The 19,604-nt window shown below is 43.1% G+C and overlaps 2 protein-coding genes across 2 annotated transcripts; one reads left to right on the forward strand and one right to left on the reverse strand.

Moving 5' to 3' along the window:
- Positions 1–450: 450 nt before the first annotated feature.
- LOC134436333 (uncharacterized) lies at positions 451–12,520 on the reverse strand. The gene is made up of 8 exons (XM_063185494.1): positions 12,456–12,520; positions 9,900–10,102; positions 9,316–9,418; positions 8,729–8,886; positions 7,457–7,659; positions 5,466–5,625; positions 4,788–5,076; positions 451–941 (listed from the first exon to the last, which is right to left on the reverse strand). Exons 2-7 carry the CDS (start codon positions 10,081–10,083, stop codon positions 4,811–4,813), a joined length of 1,074 nt encoding a protein of 357 aa, XP_063041564.1. The 5' UTR covers positions 10,084–10,102; positions 12,456–12,520; the 3' UTR covers positions 451–941; positions 4,788–4,810.
- Positions 11,094–19,593, forward strand: zbtb22a (zinc finger and BTB domain containing 22a). The gene is made up of 5 exons (XM_063185492.1): positions 11,094–11,514; positions 12,391–12,698; positions 13,152–13,331; positions 13,872–14,658; positions 17,059–19,593. The coding sequence occupies exons 2-5, from the start codon at positions 12,492–12,494 to the stop codon at positions 18,195–18,197; spliced, it is 2,313 nt and encodes a 770-aa protein (XP_063041562.1). The 5' UTR covers positions 11,094–11,514; positions 12,391–12,491; the 3' UTR covers positions 18,198–19,593.
- The last annotated feature ends 11 nt before the right edge of the window (positions 19,594–19,604 follow it).

The following is a 19,604-nucleotide window of genomic DNA, read 5'->3' on the forward strand; positions in this document are numbered from 1 at the left end:
CACACATCACCAGGCGTGGAACATGGGGACCCAAAGTCACCTCTGTGGAATACGTGGGGCTGTGCGTAAACGTGTGACGGTTAAATTAAATTGATTGAGTTATACAATCACATTTGATGCTACGAGAAGAGAAACACATTTTGAAAAGGCAGTTTGGCGCGCTTGTTTTTATTTTGGTAATTGCAGCAGACGCAGACATCCAAAACGATAACGCGTGACCATAGACTTGCTATTTGTTTCACTTTCATCATGGAGGCTTTTTGACATGTTGGAATGATCGATTAAATGGAGAAAAGTCATTGCGCTGTCAGCCTGTCTCTTCCAACTTATTTGACGGCCGTGACCCGTGAATCTTCGCAAACACAGCCTCGTTCACGTATACACCATGCACCCCCCCCCCCCCCATTTTCTTGTTAAAATCACAGAGAAATGTAAACACCCGTCACACAATTAGATTACAGAGCTTTTATTACTATACTTCAATAAGAATCAATTACAGGCACTCGCACAGAAGCATTAAAGGAATAGTCTACAATTTTTGGAAATATTTTCCAACACGCAATCCTTTAAATTGAGTGGATGTTTAAAATAAACATATTTCCAAACATGGTGGACTATTCCTTTAATCAGGATTGGGAAGAGGTCTTTGACCTTGATGGAACTAAAAATAACCCATGAGTAGGCCTACTGTAGAACGGATAAACAAACATCTCTGTATCTAAAAAAAAACCCAAAACAAAATAAACAAATCGTAACGACTAACAAAAATAACAATTTCATCAAAGGTTTTCATTTAAGGATTGTTTGGCATCCACTTTTTATTTCTCATCTCATGTGCCGTCTCCCCCCCATCTTGGATGATGTACTGGGCCACTTCTGAAGTGCCACGTGATTTTCAACATCCACAGGCTCGGAGGAAAACTGATTTTGTCCAACAGCTCCTGACAAAACACAAAAACAAAATACAGTGCATCTGCTTGTTAAAGGTTTCAATGTCACCATGAAAAAATACTGTATATGTATACTACATGTAGGCTTACACATATACATTACATATTGTACACATAATAACAGATTTTTAAAAGCTCTTTGGATCTGTGTGACTGTGGACAGCAAAGGTGATCTGGGGAATAACTGATCGCCTGTTAATGACTCATTGAAGCATCGCTTGACTCTGGAAGGTGATTTACTTTGCCTTTGAGAATTTGGATTAGTGTCCCTAATTGAATTGAATAGTTTCCCTAACTATGGTTGAATATCATAGTGTACGACAAATTTCTTGTTGCACTGTACGCAACTGTTGCATCAGGCAACTACACTAATGGGTGAACAGCCCAAATAGGCAGTCAAGTATCATCCATATCCATCAAAGGGGTATAGTAGGGCCAAAGATGTCACTTAACGTGGATGATCTGCAGACCATTTATTTCAGTGACCTTTTGGGCCTTCCTCAGACTAGACAAAATAAATCTGGCAGACCACGTAGTCAACGCGCCCTTTTGCCAATTGGCAGACGCCGACCCAACCCATACGGCTCTCCGCGAATCAGCTGCGCTCTGGTTAATCAGCTGGATGCTGACCTGTGGCGCGCTTTATTTAAACTACCGAATTTGTTTTCCTGTCATTGCTTTTTGCTGCTTGTTTTGCACCCACCACCTCCCCTGCTCCAACAGACTAATTATTACCAAACAACGTCATACTGTTGTCATTGTTGCTTGCTCTATTCTAGGGTGTATGTTGCCTTTCCAGCTAAATGGAAGGCACTACACCTGAGGATGCTGCTGTTCCCTGTCTTGGCTTCCATGGAGCTCATGGAGAAGCCGGAGAACTTCCTCCGAACAGAGTCATACCGCCAAACACAAATGTCTGCATTCAGAAATAAAGCTTCCGAAATGCATCTCTGTTTCCCGTTTCATTTTTGACTAGAGTGGTTCTGAGAGAAATTTATTAATTGGAGCCCACCAGTGTCAGGATAATGTTTTACATAGTTTTGCGCATTCATTATGTACAGTTGAAGGAGAGAGGATTGTGCACATCCCAGGGAAAGGTGCAGGATGATGGTCAACTATAGTTTTCAGAGTGAGATGTCCACACACTTAGAACCCTTTTTGTTGTGTTTTATTTTTTTCATGGCAGGATAACAAAAAGCATTCTAAGTGTGCAGACTTCTCACTCTGAAAACATTCATTATGTACAACAGCAGAGAGAATATGGGAACTGGTCAGTAGAGAGAGAGAGAGAGATGGGGTAGGGCAGGGAAATGACCCTGGCCAGATTTGAACCTAACTAACCCTTCTTTGCATCTGCACTTGTTGTTCTGTAGATTTTCTGTGCACTCTGTATTTGCTAGTGATGTTGGCTATGATTATGTCCTCTTTTGAAAGTCGCTTCGGTTATAAAGCGTCTGCCAAATGCAATGTAATGTCCCCATGAGCAATTTGCCCACTGACAGTATCATCCTTGCCTCTTTACTAGTACAGTAGACAATGGGATGGCAGAACACCTGTGGGATGGGAAAAAAACATACATACAGTGCAGTGCGTATATTTATGTCCCTCTACTGATTAAAAAAAACGGTAACACTTTAGAATAATGGATGCAAAAAAGCATTATAAAGACTTAATAAATAATTAACTATTGATGAACAAAACATTAACAAACGTTTGTAAATGACTAGGACATGTAAACAAATGCTTGTAAATGACTAGGAAATGCTATGTTAATATTTCATATTTATCAAACATTTACAAGTTGCTTGTAAATGAATAAAATACTCTGTTATAAGGTGTGTAAAATCTTGCAGATATAATTTGTAGATACTTTATAAAGCATTAATAAAGCTTAGTTAATAATAAAAACATTTGTTAATGTTTTATTCATCATTAGTTAATTATTTACTGTGTCTTTACTAAGGAACATTATTATAAAGTGTTACCAAAAAACCCAACCTTTTTCCACAGTTGGCACACTTAACATTTTCAGATCACCCCAACAGATGTGAATATTAAACAAGGATGACCCCAAGCAAACATAACACGACTATTTCATTTGTTGAGAGAATAATGACATAAAACCTGCATGAGCCTGTGTGGAAAAGTAATTACCCCCTGAACCTTATAACTTGTTGTACCACCCCCAGCAGCAACAACTTTAGTCAAGTGTTTACAATAACTGACGAGCAGTCTTTCACATCCCTGTGGATGATTATTTTTGCCGACTCTTCTTTGCATAACTGTTTTAAAATCAGCTACAGTGGATGGATCCCATGCATGAATCCAAATTAATGGTTACAAATGTATGGCTGGACATTATCCTTCAGGATTTGTTTGTAAAGAGCCAAATTCATGCTTACTTCAATCATAGCTGGTCATCCATGTCCTGAGGCAGCAAAACATCCCCAAACATCCCTTTTTATCAAATACAATTTTCATTTCACACCAGATGTTACAGGAGGCTCTCTGTTCAAAAATGTCAACATTCGTTACATCTGTCCACACAATATTTTCTCAGAAGCTCTGTATGCATTGTCAATATGTTTTTAACAAATTTGAGACAAGCCTTCATACTCTCCTTGTCAGAGGTGTCTTTGGCCTTGGAACTCTATCATGCATGCAATGTTTGCCTAGTCTCTTTCTTATGGTTGAGTCATTGAGCACTTCCATTTTAAGTGGTAACTAACACCTCCAGTTGGTAAGATGTTGTTATGTGTTCTTTACTGAACACTTGGATCCTTCATCTTGGGGTCATTTTAGTGTGAAAGCCACTCTTAGAAATGTTCACCACTACATCATGCTTTCTCCATTTGTGGATAATGGCTCTCACCATGGTTTGCAGATGCCTCAATGATTTAGAAATGGCTTTGTGACCTTTTACAGTCTGAGACATGTCAATTATGTTTTATTATAATCTGCTCCTGAATGTTGATGGATCACAGTGTAGTGTCATGGGTATGATATGACCTACTACACATTGTCAAACAGGTTCTATTCAAATTAACTCTTGATTTGAAAGACCTGGTAGCAGTCAGACTTGGGCAGTTGTGAATTATAACTCAGTGGTTCAAAATAATATGATTAATCACAGATACCTCCTCATTTAACAAGGGGGCAATTACCTTTTCACACAGGCTCATGCAGGTTTTATGCCATTATTCTCCCAACAAATGAAATAATCACTGAAACACTGCATTTTGTGTTTGCTTGGGTTATCCTTGTTTAATGTGTACATTTGTTTCATGATCTGAAAATGATATGCGTGTCAAATGTGCAAAAAAGTTTTTTTTTAAATCAGTAAGGGGGCAAAAAAATATGCACGGCACTGTATCAGGAAATAGAACATGTGAGAACCGAGAGGAGATTCATTGTAATGGGGTTGCAGTAGGCTGCTGCTGCTGCTGCTTCTGTTGTCTCTCCGTGCCTGCTGGCTTAGGGGCAGGCCAGTGATGGTGGCAGAGTAATTATGTCCATAACTGATCCATAGAAGGCATCAGGAGTGGGGGGCACTGTGGCGCAGCACGCTGGGAACCCCACATTTGGGCTTGCATGCCCATGGGGAACCCGGTTCGAATCCGGTCGGGGTCATTTCCCGGCCCTGCCCCATATCTCTCTCCGGCTTGTTTCCTGTCTCCTCTCACACTGTCCTGTCATGATAAAGGCCCAAAAAAGCCCCCAAAACATACTTTTAAAAAGAAGGCATCAGGAGCAAAGAGAAGCCTTTACCCAAACAACTTGACACTTCGCTTTACAGTCTTCTTACCAAAGTATAAGAAAAAAAATGGGGAAACGTACTTGTGAGAACAGAGAGTAGGAGATTAATTGTAGGATGTTGCAGTTGTATGCTGCTGTTGCTGCTGCTGCTGTTGTCTGTCCATGGCTGCTGGCTCGGGGGTGGCGGTGGGGGCGGCGGAAGGCGTGTTAGGCGTGGAGGGCGTGGAGGGCATCCAGCCGTCGATCTGCCGCATTTGGCGCGCCTTCCTGCCGCCCTCCCTGTCGGCTGCCAGCTGCAGCCAGCGCTTGATGGCCGCCTCGATTTCCATGTCCGACGACTCCGACGTCATGCGGTTCTGCCGGACAGCTCCTGTACGATACGGTAAAGACATTTTTAAAACTTTACGATTGGCAACTTCATGTTTGGTGCCCTACTTGTTTATCAGTTGAAAAAGATAGGTCTGCACACTGCCGATAAGCTCCCCCCCAAAAAAGTTATTATTTAAAAAGCAATGTTCCGATCACCCTGGATCTTCATCAGGCATATATGATCAGCAAGAATAAGCATCTTCATAGACATGGTGGCCCATTTATTTTCACCAACTGCTTCAGTAAAAATAATGACTCTCTTCTAAACTAGCGAATAGAAGTTTACTGGACTTCTTTGTGTGTCTGATGGGATGCATTTTCAGTCTTTTAACTGAAGGAAGGTGGTTTAAGGTGGTTTAAGATTGAGGGGTTTTTGTTTTCAGTACATACTTGTCAAGACGTCTTTTAACTGAAGGGAGTGGAAGGCTGTTTTGCCGTTGATGCCCCTCCAGTTGATCTTGAGGGCGAGTGTGTTGGTGAGCAGGTGGCTCATCATCCTCCAGACGCAGTCCTTCACCGTCATGCCGCCTCGCAACGCCAGTGTGTTGATCTGTCGAACAACGTTTAACAACAGCCATCAAACGATGGCCCTACCGTGGCTCTAACGGTAGGGCACTGGGCTGCTACACTGGAGGTTAACGGTGGTAGAACAATACTTACAGTTTTTCTCGATTGGTTTGGCTAATTTCTCAAAACTGAGATGACATTCTCAAAACAACACGGACAAATCTCCAAACCAACTTACAATTTCCCACAACAGAATGGCATTTTTCATTGCTTTCATCAAATTTCAAATGCTTTGTATATGTCTCAAATGTTTAGTACATCTCGGCAGATGGCTATATACAAGTACCCTACAGTTGACACATTGAGCATACATTTAGCACATTTTCCAAATAAATTGACCTGTCTTATCTAAACGAATTAGACAATTCTCAGTCTAATGGTTGCCCTCTCCAAAACATGTCAGCATGATTTCATTGTGTGAGTCATCATATGCAAAGTAGTCTACACAATTGTCAAAACAGTCAAGGACATAATATTTTAAGAATTTCTTTACTGTAAACAGTAAATTCATGACAGTGTTCAAAAGGCCAGATGGTATTGTAACTTTACTAGTTTGTAGAAAATAATTTTACAACCGTGTATACTACAGTTTCCTCTGTTATTTGGCTAATTTCTTGACATTTTTTCAAACGGCATTCTGTGGGAGGAATTTAGTTTCGACACACGGGTAAGCTGTTTTTGAAGTGATATGAGCAAGTGATGAGGATCCATGGCGTTATGCTGAACCATCCAGTTTATTTTGACAGAATGACTAAATGAATGCAAATGAGCCAAACCAATTGAGAAGGATATATGCCATTTTTATGGTACTGAGATTTATGTGGGAGAAGGTTTAGTGCTGATGCAAGAATGAGCTGTTTTGGGAGGTATATGACATTTTGCTAGTTATCTGAACTGTTGTGCAGAAGTGTAAGAATGTTTAGCCAAATTACCCAAAATGTATAAAAATGTCATCTCGGTTTCAAGAAATTAGCCAAACCAATCGAGAAAAACTGTAAAAAGAAAGAAGTCTACCGCACACTTTCTTGACTTTGTGCTCGTTTTATTAGAGCGAACAACGCGTTTCTCCATTGAACTGATCAATACCTGAGCCAGCCTGATGACGCACTGAGGCAAAACACGTTGTTCGCTCTAATAAAACGAGCACAAAGTCAAGAAAGTGTGCGGTAGACTTCTTTCTTTTGAAGTATTGAACATTCCTGCATCTACCAGCACCTAGGAGCTGTGCATGGAACTTTGAACTGGTGGTAGAACAATGTTGAACAACAGTCATCAAATTATCATTTACAAAATGATCATTTACAAAAACAAAATCATGGTGGATATTCTTGGACAGTCAAACACACATGCACGCACGCATGCACACACACACACACACACACACACACACACACACACACACACACACACACACACACACATACACACACAGCCCTGCGTCTAGTTTGTGTTTGAGGTCAGAGCTGAAGAGCAGACCAGACTCCACACATGCACGCACGCACGCACGCAGGCATGCACGCACACACACACACACAGCCCTGCGTCGAGTTTGTGTTTGAGGTCAGAGCTGAAGAGCAGACCAGACTCCACACATGCACGCACGCACGCACGGACACAGCACCGTGTCTAGTTTGTGTTTGAGGTCAGAGCTGAAGAGCAGACCAGACTCCACACACGCACGCACGCACGCACGGACACACAGCACCGCGTCTAGTTTGTGTTTGAGGTCAGAGCTGAAGAGCAGAGGAGACTCCAGAGACTCCACACACACACACACACACACACACACACACACACAGACACATGCGTCTCACCAGTTTGTGTTTGAGGTCGGAGCTGAAGAGCAGCCTGGCCTCCAGGTCCAGCAGGGTGTCCAGCTCCTTGAGGGGCAGCAGGCCTGGCTCCAGCTCTGTGTCGTCCTCCTTACTGCCCCCTTGTGGCGGCTCGATGGTCCGCGAGATCACGTTCAACTGCTCCAGGATCAGCTCCTGGTTCGTCAGTAGGTTGTGCAGAAGTGCTGCAAGTGGAGGAGGAATAAAAGAGACAGAAAGAAAGAAAGACAGAAGGGAAGAAAGACAGAAAGAAAGAAAGAAAGAAAGAAAGAAAGAAAGAAAGAAAGAAAGAATTAATAAAGGTGCGCTTTAAAGGAAGACATTAAAAGGTGTTATTATTATTGGTGTTGTGTTATTGTTTAAATTATTATTTAATTAAAGTTAAATTTATTTATAAAGCACATTTGCAGTAGTAACTGAAGCAGTAGAGTAGTTTGAAATGGCAAAAGTATGTTTTGAAAGCAATACTTTATAAATGGCAGATTCATAGCTCCGGACTAGCAAAATGCTTAGTCTTCGAAAATAGAGCAGCTGAGAGATGGATGAATGGATGGCCATTAGAATTATACGTCTCGAAAGCTCCCTCGGAAACCACAAAAATATATTGCTGACATCCCAAGTCTGCTGGAAGTTTCACCACTCTTGTCAAGTACTGATAACAACACTTTCGTGCCCACAAATTGCAGGAAATGCAATATTCTGGAATCTAGAATGAGCAAGAAGCATGGCAGTAATGATTTCACAATTAAGCATGGCATGCCAGGATAACGAGTGTGTGAAATACAGTACATGATGATGTGACATACTGTTAATGTTGTTCTCCAATGTTATACTGCTGTGTCAGTTAGTCAGTAGCCTGTGTTTGGGGGAGGGTGTTGTACTCTGAAATAACTGAAGACTTGTCCTTTACTGCTTTTACAAATGGGTAATGTGAAGCTTGGTCACTTTAGAGGCTATGGGCACATGATCAGTGCACATTTCACTCCTCCCACCAGTAATCATTTTTCAATGACATTGACTGATTGGATAAAAAGGACATGGGTTTTCAAATTTGAACGGAGTTCATCACTCCCTCCACTAAACATTTCTCAGCTCGACAGTCCGACACCCCCTGTACAAGCAAAATAAATAAGAAGAGATGGAAAGAACAGGATAGGTAGGAGGGGCGACCAAAAGGCTGGAGGACAGAAGAAATTAGTAAAGGAGCGATCTTGAGATTCAGCATATAAGCCTTTTACCTCTTTGAGTTCTTACATGAGTACTTACTGCAGACTGGATCACTCCCCCTGCTGTTCGTCTCGGACATTGCAGGAATGTCATTGGGGGAGCCACAGTGCTGGCATATGACTGTGGGTTGTGCGTTGGACGGCATGCCTTCGTGCATCGGATCGTTCTCTTCAGAGTCATTCATCCTGCAAGACATTTGGGAATTGAATTTAACCCCTTCATGCATGCCATACCTCCAGTGGCACGCTGTAATAGTCATTGGAAAGTAAACTACCATACTACAATACTATGACATAACACAGGGCCTTTAGTAATGAACTATGACTTTGTCATTACCATTCTGGTAGCAGCAAATTTATAACGGTGTGTCTTAACGGGTTATGAAGGACGCCCACGTGAACTGTTTGATTATGTATTATTATTATGATCACATCTTTTGAGGTGCGAGTAAAACATACATATTTCATAATCTCCACAAAACTTCAAAATTCATAACATATTGCATAATAATAGTGTACGTAATACCACACTAACTAATCCTCCTGCCACTTGTTGGTAAGTGTGATTTACAATATGCAGTTACATGAAGATTGTATATAACGAAATTATCCTACATCATATCCCGTTTCCGTTTGGAGCTCCCGGGTTCAACTTCTGCATGGAGGTCAGTGTGGTCCTCCACCATGGACAGCCTCCTGTACGCATCATTGTAACTAGCTGATAATGAGAACAACAGTTACTTTATTTACTTACTACTTTATCTACTTATCGTAACTCACATATTATAGGTTGCGTACAAGTTATAACATGCTGTATATGAATGATAAATTAGGAGTTGTTACATGAGCAACAGCTACTGTTGTTAATTCAGTTGTTAACAGATAAGGCATGAACCCTGTTATCTGCTGATATGACCACCAAGTATGGAAAGTGAACATTCCCAAACCCCAAACAAGATTGAATTACACATTTATCCTAAGACAATGACAGAAGGTATTTGGGGTAGGGGACACTCATGTGAGTGAGGGCATTTATATGGATGTTCATATGTTTTTATGTTTTATGTCCTGCAAGGGACTACAGATGTAAAATAGTCTGAGGCTAACTCTGCTACAATGCATGGAATGGCACCATTTATGTTTTTATTGTACATGGTCCCTAAGAAATGGAAATTGAATACACACATTGTATTCCATACCTGCAGTGTGTACAAGGTTTACTTTGAAAGGCAACCAGTTTGGACACGGCTGTTCTTGGCAGCGCGAGGCCTTGAGGATTCGCTGGGTCTTGTAGGGAGGCCAGAGACACACTCCGTCCTTGACCCAGTTTGCAGGTACCACCTCCACCTCCTCTGTATCCACAAACTTCACTATGTGGTACATAGTCGCTGCAGCAGCAGGCCTGGAAACCCATAACATTGATTCATAATACTTAAATACCATGATTTATCTTTTCAAAAAGGTTTGTCAATGCTCTCTCTGGCTACTAACTTAATTCCAATGCTGCTTACTCCTCACTCACAGATGTAGCATTTGTGCACCTGTTTTAACAGAATTAACTGAAGAGGTTTTTTTTTTTTTTTTTTAACACAACAAGGGTTGTACCAACCCAGCAGAGTTCTTCAGTCAGACAAATGCACAGCTCCACAGGTAGAAAATCCACAAGAGGGTTGGTGGCCTATGTACCGGAATGTGTCATATCCACATTCCACACCATTGGTAGGCTATGAAGCATCCTCTCTAGAAAGAAGAATCATGTCATATACATGATGCCACTAGTCTATACCCAGTAATCTATGGTAGGCCTATCCAGTACACTACAGCAACAATTGAGCAGCTTCAACATGCTGCTGGTGTAGGTGTGTTCTGTTATTTGTCTACAGTCATTGAATTAAAATGGAGAGCCAAGTTTTTATAATGCACATTAGCCCCCTATGTCTGTTTTAAGAATATCTTATTGGCCATGTAATTTTTTAACAGTCTTTTGGGGGAAATATCGGCGGATAATATGTCAGCCTATATGTTAGTAGCTCTCATCATAGGCTGCCAAGTGTTCCTGCACAACCTACCCCTGTACAAAAGCACGACTTTAGATATCATCATGATCTTGTCGTCCACTGTCTGCCATCTAAATCTTTAAGCCGAGTAATGTGTCAGTACATACATTTTAGTAGGCCAATTCAGTATCAGCAACATGGATTAATTTGTATAATAGCACTGATGCTTTTCTTTTTGTATAAACATGCTCAGATACACATGGCTTTTAGGCCTGAATTTATGCATTAACGTTGTGCTCATGTGCTGCTAGATCTGTTGTTAGGATATAACTTGATCAATCACATTTTGTTTTCTATAAATATAAGCTTGATTAAATGCTTATGCCATACCGGATGTCCCACATGCACGATAGATAATAATCACACCATTTGATGTTAAGTGAGAAAAACGCCAGGCTATTTATTGCTAAGGCTGGTCCTTTCAATTCCTTTTAGGAAGAGTGGCGTAATGCTACTGTACAACGTTTGGTTTACTGACAGTAGCTAACAATAGTAACGTTCTCGAAGGGGAAATATCGACAGTGGCAGAGATCAGAAGTGGTTTAACTGAAGTGCAATGTCTCGGGTCACATGTCACCCGCACATTAACGCCACAGCAGACGGAAGAATAGTCCCCGAAAGAAAACTCAAAAGCGGCGTAACATTAAGCGAACCGGGTTGGCTAGCTAGCTAACAAAGTAGCTGTGCTGGAGTCAGCGCGGCTAACATTAGCTAGCTGAGTTGGCTTTACGCGGACCTTCCATTACTTCACCAAAGGGTAAGACGGTTTGCTCAATTAATGATTGCCTTATCCGTTGGTGCTCTTCTTCGTAAGCCTAGAATCTGGCGTTTAACTGGGGATATTTACGCAACTGGATCATTGACATTTTGTGAACAACCCGATCCAAGTTAGCTAGCTATCTAGTTTGTAGTTAGCTTGATACCCAGACACTCTGCACTGCAGCTGGACTCGACAATCGAAATTGCTATATTGTATCGGTCGTGTTCCTGTCTGGAGCGTGCCAAATGTATCAACGACGTTCCATCTAACACAATGCATTCCGACGAGCTTTTTACAAAGAATCAGAGGATTTACCTTTTCGAGTTAGAATGCTAGCTTCTCAGTTTTGTAGCACATGCAGATAGCAGCTGTGTGGAATGGATCCGGCCCTAATCCGGCGCAGATCCGGTGGATCTACGCCAGATAAGGGCCGGACGCGTGCCAGAATCAGCTGCTTGTTGTCAGGGGCGAGAAGTTCCAGATAACGGAAGATTACATTAGATAACTTAACTTGGGGATTGGGACTGGCCCCGACAAAGATTGAGAACATGTTGAAGTAAAATTCTTGTAAGGAAATGTTTTTCATTGTAGAATTAGCTAGCCAACCTGCTACCTGGCTAACTGTCACTGTCTTTGATGTCATTTAAGACTGAACAGACTTCTACAGAGGCTGAGGATTTGCTTTAGGCTATCACAGAACATCATGGGCGCATTGGTTATGTTTGCAATGATTTTTAGCGTTTAAATGTGACCATTTCATTTCATTTAGGTTAGATTGACTTTTTGTGAAGCCATACAGAATAACATGTCATTTTTGGTGTGTATACCGTTTTATTGACAACATATTAATTTGTAACCTATATTGTTCCACAGACCGTGGACACTTAATTGGAAGAATGAGTTTATCGCGTCTCTGTCGGTGAAATCTGAAAAAGTACCGGTGCTCAAGGCATTCAGGCAGGCCAGCCGGGCCAATGGACAGGGGATGTAGAGGGGCTACTGCCCCCTCTGGCACCGCAATTCAAGTCTTCTTTCCGGATGTCCAAGGTGCGCTGCTCGAGAAGTTGAACCAGCAGCGCGAGGACGGCATGCTCTGTGACCTCTCCATCCACGTGCAAGGACAGGTGTTCAAGGCTCACAGATGCGTCCTCGCGGCGTCTTCGCCTTACTTTCATGACCAGGTAATAACTGATGTTGCTGTAAATGAAAAAAATAAATAATATATTTGATGAAGTTGTTGCTGTTATCCATTAAATAGCTTGTTAGCCCAACTGTTAAGTACAAGTGAGTTCCACATGAATAAAAAATATCACTCAATGTTTCATATCAAATGTACATGATGGTTTATGTTCTTCAACAGTTCACAACCATAATATAATGATTGTTTAATATGTTTAATTAATGTTTTGCCATTCAATCATTATTTCCTATACATGGGTTCTAAATTCTTGTTTTCTCCTGGCTGCGCGACACTAGCTGTGCACAACTCAACCTCTGATTGTTGGAAACCGCTGTCGGTCAAAAAATTAGCTTGCGTAGTTGGCTGCCAGTGTCTTGCCCCTCCTCACAACATCGTGTTTATAAACACGGTGAACCCATGTATTGTCATGTCCTAACGCTCCCTTGTGTTCTAGGTCCTCCTGAAGAACGTGACAGCCGTGTCTCTGCCATCTGTCATGGACCCCCTGGCTTTCCAGAGCGTGCTCAGCTCGGCCTACACGGGTCAGCTCAGCATCGTCCGCGAGGACATTGTCAACTACGTCACCGTGGCTAGCTTCCTCCAGATGTGGCACATCGTGGACAAGTGCACCGAGGTTATTCCTGGTTTTTTTTAGTATTCTGTATATACCTTTTTGTAAATTGGCCACTGTGTTGTACAGTGGATACTGTATGAGATTTTTAGTTGTTTATTTCCAGAATTCATGCTGCTCATTCACTAATGCTACCTTTTTCATGAATACTTACCACCACCATCAAATTCTAAGTATTCATTATGACTTGAAAAATTGCACTTTTCATACATGAAAAGGGGGATCTTCTCCATGGTCTGCCATTTTGAATTTCCAAAAATAGCCATTTTTAGCTGCAAAAATGACTCTAATTTGACAATACTAGAAAATATTTGTTTATTACTTAGTAAACTTTCATGTAAAGATCAGAATTGGCAATAGGCCGCCCAATTTCAATGAGCTGCATAGTTGCAGCACCCTTTTTGACCATTTCCTGCACAGTGTCCCTTTAATGCCTGGACTAAAGTGAGTGCTTTCGATCTCATTGTGAATGTGTTCAGTGTAAACTACACATGGTGAATATTGACAGTAAAAGGCATTCTATTCTGTTTTATTCTATTCCAGGTGCTGAAACAAGTGCGCCCCCTAGTGGAACCAGTGGAGATCACCCCACCACATGCAGGAGGAGGAGGAGGAGGAGGAGGAGGTGGGGGCTCGTCCAGACACCAGTCCCCCAGCAGCTCTGACTGCTACTATGTGGACCCGGAGGACAGGGGGGGTAGGGAGCGGGTTGGCACTGCCCAGGACTGCATCTCTTCCCTGGAGAGAGGAGTCTGCAGCGGCAGCAGCAGCGGTGGCGGTGGTAGGGGGGGCATGATGGAGCAGAGGAGGGAGCCACTGCCTCCACTGGCAACCTGGAGAAGGCCTCAGCTGGCCAGCAGGTGGCAGCCTCGCGCATCCCCACAATCGGAGCCCTTCAGCCAGGCTCCGCAGCATCCGCTGAGCTCTGGGCCCGTTTTCAGCCCCGGCGGGGGGAACAACGCGGAGGACCCCAGCGACGGGGTGACTATCATAGGTGTCACAGGACCTACGCACCTGCCTGGTGGCAGCCCTGCCGCCGCCACTCTGGGTCACCTGGGCGGGAGGGGAGCGGAGATGGTAGTGGGTCCTGCTCGACTGGAAGGGCTGGCTGACCCCTCACACCTGAGAATGGGCATGAAGGCGAGGGTGAAGGGGGGCATGGTGAGGGATCGCAGGAGACGCCCGAGCTGGGACAGGGAGGGGAGAGGAGAGGACGAGGGCGTGCAGGAGAGCATGTGTGGGGAGAGAGGGATGGAGGCAGATGAAGGAGTGGGTGAAGGTCTGGAGGAGGAGGCGGCTGTGATGAGAGCCCAAAAAGCACTGCGATCTGGTGAGTGAAATGTGATTGTGTCAGTGCTTGATTTTGTAGAGCTCTGTATTTTATTAATTTCATTTTTGGAGACGCCTACTCTGAGTGGTTGTACACATATTGTGTACTGTTTCTTCATATGCACAGGTCATACAAGGAAATTAATATTACATGTACATTGTTGAAGTTCACCGTCTTGGTCTACACTTCTTGCGTTTTCAAAATCTGAGTCAAAAAAAAAATCAAAAACTCCTGAAGTCAAATTAATCTATTTATTTTCTAAAATTATCAAATAACAAAATGACTACCACTGGTACTATCCAGAATACCATCAATGGCCCATACACAGTAGACACTAGGCCAACAGCTTTACAGAACTGCAGAGTCTACTACAGAAAAATGACAAAGACAACAAAAGCAGCTTACGGTGCGCTCCGGAATTCTTAACTCTTCTCTCGCCCTCACCAATGACAATTTTTGAGTTCGGGTGAAATGAAATTAGGAATTATTTATGGTTTGTGGGTGTATGGGTGTGCTTGTGTAAGCAATTACGTGATTTGTTAGTTAACCAAGAATGTGCCTATGCTGTGTCGATTGTAATCTACTGGTGGTCCTTGGGGGCTGGTTTGATCACTGTAGGTCCCGTGACCTCATCTGTGGACATCCTGAGTCCTGCACTTTTGATTAAACAATACACATACAACCAACACATTCTTTTGACATCTTTGTGGGCCCTTTGTCCTGAAAGGATTGAAATCCAATGTTAGTCATTTCCCGTTGTCACCTACTCCAGGCCTCCTAAAAGGATTAAGCTTAAGTTAAATAGTTTCGCTTCTGAGTTACATCACCGCATCCTGTGCCCTAGAAAAAATGATACTTCAAGGAGTTAGTATGCACATAGCTGTTCTTCCTGTATACTCTTTGGACTTCAGACTCCTCTAAGGAAAATAAGCAATCAGTTAATCAATTAAGGAAAATAAGCAATCAGTTAATCAATTATCAAAAGACTGGCTTTCAGCTTGCCTCACGACAATGTTTTGATGACGGCTGTAGGCTGTCCTAAAAATAATGGGCAATTACTCAACATCCTCACCTCATCTCCTGATTGTCACATGGGGCCATTAATCAATGGTTTGAGTGCCCACAAACAGAAAAACAAGACACATTTATTTTAATGCTTTTAATCATAACCAAATATTGTAGAATTTCTTTGCAAACACAAATGAATTCCTGAACTACTTGTTGTAAGCCAATGCATTACATTTCAGCACCTCAGAATCTAGCCTATTTTCAACAACGTTTAACTCTTTATACCATGAAAGGACATAGACATGTCACAGGACTAACATTTACAATCTGACATCAAGTGCAAGATGGCACAAGTTATATAATAAGGGATGAAGATGGAATGTGTATCTAATATAGCCTGGTGAACCAGCGCCACCCGCTGGACGGCAAAATGTTTTGTCTACGTGTGGGTCTGGCCTCGCATAATGATTCAATGAAGCCAGAATGCCAGGAATCTGGCAAACCAATTACAACGCAAAGATGTGTTTTGAATCAAAGCGGGCAGGGTTTTGAGGGAAGGTTGTTCTCATCAACAATCTTCGGATGTATTATGCATCGAGGCCAGACTAAATTAGACATCCACATTTAGTCTGGTTTATCAGGCTATATCTAATATAGAGAATTCGGCCATAAGGTTTGGTGACAATCTATCCACCCCGTTAGAGATACTGTCCAAACTTTTCATCTGTCAAATATGGCCGGACGACTGTATGCCCCTTGACACTTTCGGCCACATGCAAAAACAGAACTGCAGAAACTGAAACATCATCCACCATTTTGAATGCTTCAAGACCTGGTCAAGTCCAAAATATTCCCTCGTGTACTATGACGGGGCTGAGAGAATGTAACTCCCATCCTCTGAAGTGCAGTAAGCACTTCTGTCAATTTCAATATGCTGTTGTATTGCTCATGCTACCCTTGACTTGTCAGTACCCGGTGATTCTGCATTTTTCGACTCGGCCCTTTCTGAGATCTAAGCTATTCTAATGGGGGCAGACTGTTTACATTAAAAACCTTCTTAACATAACTTAGAACATAGGCCTACTCCAAATATTATCCCAAAAGGTATCGCTGTTTGCTAGTTGTCTGCTGACGTTGCATAACCTTTTGGATGTTATTGGGAATAAATCAAGATGTTTTAACGTAAACAAACTCTGCCCCCATTAAAATGACCAGGATCTCGGAAAAGGCTGAAGAAAAAAAAAAATTCTCAGGTACTGACATGTCCAGGGTAGTGTGAGCATTACAACTGCATGTCGAAATTGGCCTAAGTTATCCTTTCACTTTACGGACAACGGTAAACCAAACACCCTGCAGGTTTTAATGTGGTGGATTTCTGCTTTGTCTCCTCAGGAGACCACACACCAAGCACAATGGCCCCTGAAGGACAAGCCGAGGCCTTCGACAAAGACAACGGTGGTGGCGAGGCATCAAGGACTAGCAGCATGGGCCTGCCCGACGCTGTGGATGGCCGGGATCCTCCTCTCCCCTGTGGGCCTGTGGTGGGCGTGGGCGCGGTACCCCCGGTTCCAGACCACTGGAGTCAGTCCGGCCCTTGGCTCCACCAGAGGGACTACAGGGGTAGAGAGGTGGGGGATGGAGGGGAGGTGGAGGAGGTGGACGATGACATGAACTTTGGGGAGCATCTGGGAGGAGATGGTGGTGGCGGCGGCGGCGTGTTTGGCGGAGAGACGTACGACGAGATTGAGGACGGTACTGGACAAGTCTCTCAGCGTCCATTGCTGCCGGTATCTCCAGACGACGGGCAGTACATCACATCCGGCCAGTCGGACCTCACCTGGGTTCCTGGTGGTGGTGGCGGCGGAAGCAACCACTCCCCGTCCTCCACCCCTTTCCACCCCTCCTCCGTTGCCTCTGCCTCGCCCCCCATCCCCTCCTCCTCCTCCCCCCAGCACGCACAGCAGCAGCAGCACCCGTACACGGGCCGACTGCACTTCTGCCACTGCGGTAAGGCCTACACGCTCAAGAGCATGCGCGACCGCCACGTGAAGATGCAGCATCTGAACCTGCGGCCCTTCTCCTGCCCCGTCTGCTCCAAATCCTTCAAGATGAAGCACCACCTCACCAAGCACCTCAAGACGCACGGCAGCGTGCGGCCCTACGAGTGCGGCTTGTGCGGCAAGAAGGTGGTGTGGCGGGACAGCTTCCTGCGGCACCAGGCGCGCTGCGAGCGAATGTCCCGGGCCGGAATGCCCGCCGCCTCGACCGGCGACGACGGAGGCGGAGGTGGTGGTTCGGCAGACGCTACAGGAGATGACTGCTACATTCCACAAGATGGCGACAGCTTCCTGTCGGACGGTAGTCATGTGAAAGTGGAGAAAATAGACTTCAACGGAGACGAGGAGGTGCCTGGGATGGACGGACTGGACAACATGGGGTTTCTGTCAGGGGGGGAGAGTGAGCTGACCAGCCCAGGAAAGACACTGGACGGACATGTTTTAAAGCAGGAGGAAGCCGAGAGGTTTAGTTGACTTTTTTTTAGAAAACAGCTTTACCCATTTGCCATAAGCACAAGATGATTTTCGTAAAAAAAGAAGTTTATAATGCCACCCAGCAAAATGGATTTACATGAGAATTTGTAGGTTTTTATGAATCTTGGCATCTGGCATGAGACCATCATGAGAGTTCTATTATGAAGGAACAAAGGAATGTAAACACACATCTTTACTAGAGATGTGTCAAAATATATGTTAAAATATCAGCATAGGTTCATATTTGTGGAATTATGAATAATTCCCCTGTTTTTTTTCAAGGCACTCTTCACTGATTGAAGTAAAATCACATATTCACTTCAAGATTGTTATCGCCAGGTAATTTATTCTATTGTCAGTCACACAATTTTTGAGCTTTGGATAATAATGCCATAATGCTGACCACAAGTGGGGAACATGCAGAGTCTCCAGAAGCCTTTCTGTTGAACAGTTGATGTGGTGTTCTCATCTTCTGGTGAGGTATGTGTTTGTTATGGTTATTCATAATGTCTCTCTGTATACATGGGTTCTACATTTTTGTTTTGACCTGACTGCGCGAAACTAGCTGCGCACAACTCCACCTCTGATTGTTGGAAACAGCTGTCGGTTAAAAAAAATTGGCTCACGTGGTTGGCTGCCAGTGTCTTGCCCCTCCTCACAGCATCGTGTTTACAAACACGGCGAACCCATGTACTTTATGTTGCCTATCTTGATGACTGCTGTCTGCACCAAAAGTGTATAAAGTAGAATTGCTGTTATGGATATTATATCCATAGCGTTGGAGACATCATGCTACTAGTGTTATAAATGACACGTAACAATACTTGAAGAGTTCAGATGCAAAACCAATAATCTTTGCAAAAAATAATCATTTTTATTTAATATAAAGCTATCAAAATTGCATATTATTTTATTTTATGTATGTAACATAACTATTTATATGTATTATCAAGGACATAAATGTAAACCAAACCAACAACGGCGTTCTCTAAAAATATAGAAGTGCAGGTCTTCAGAAATGGAGTTAGGGGGTTTTGCATCTGAACTCTTCACTTCTACTTCATAGAATTCTGGACCCCGTTTCTCGAAAGCATCATTGCTAACCAGGAAGCAACTTACTAGGTTTCCAATGGGAAATTACATTGCAACCAAGTAAGTTGCTAACTTGGTTAGCAACGATGTTGTCAAGAAATGCACCCCTGATCAACATGAATGTACATAGCCCGTTCATCTAAGCACTTGTCTGGACATCAAATGTTTTGAATTTTAGACTTTTGACAGTTTTAACTGAAGGGTTATTTCTTTCTTTATGCTCAACTTGGTCATACATTCATTTCATTCAATCTTGTCAATACACATTCTGTCATTATTAAAGCAGTACTTCTCCTTGTACTCACTTTGTTTGAG

The sequence above is a fragment of the Engraulis encrasicolus genome, chromosome 20 (genome assembly GCF_034702125.1).
Source record: "Engraulis encrasicolus isolate BLACKSEA-1 chromosome 20, IST_EnEncr_1.0, whole genome shotgun sequence".
NCBI classification, from domain to species: Eukaryota; Metazoa; Chordata; class Actinopteri; order Clupeiformes; family Engraulidae; genus Engraulis; species Engraulis encrasicolus.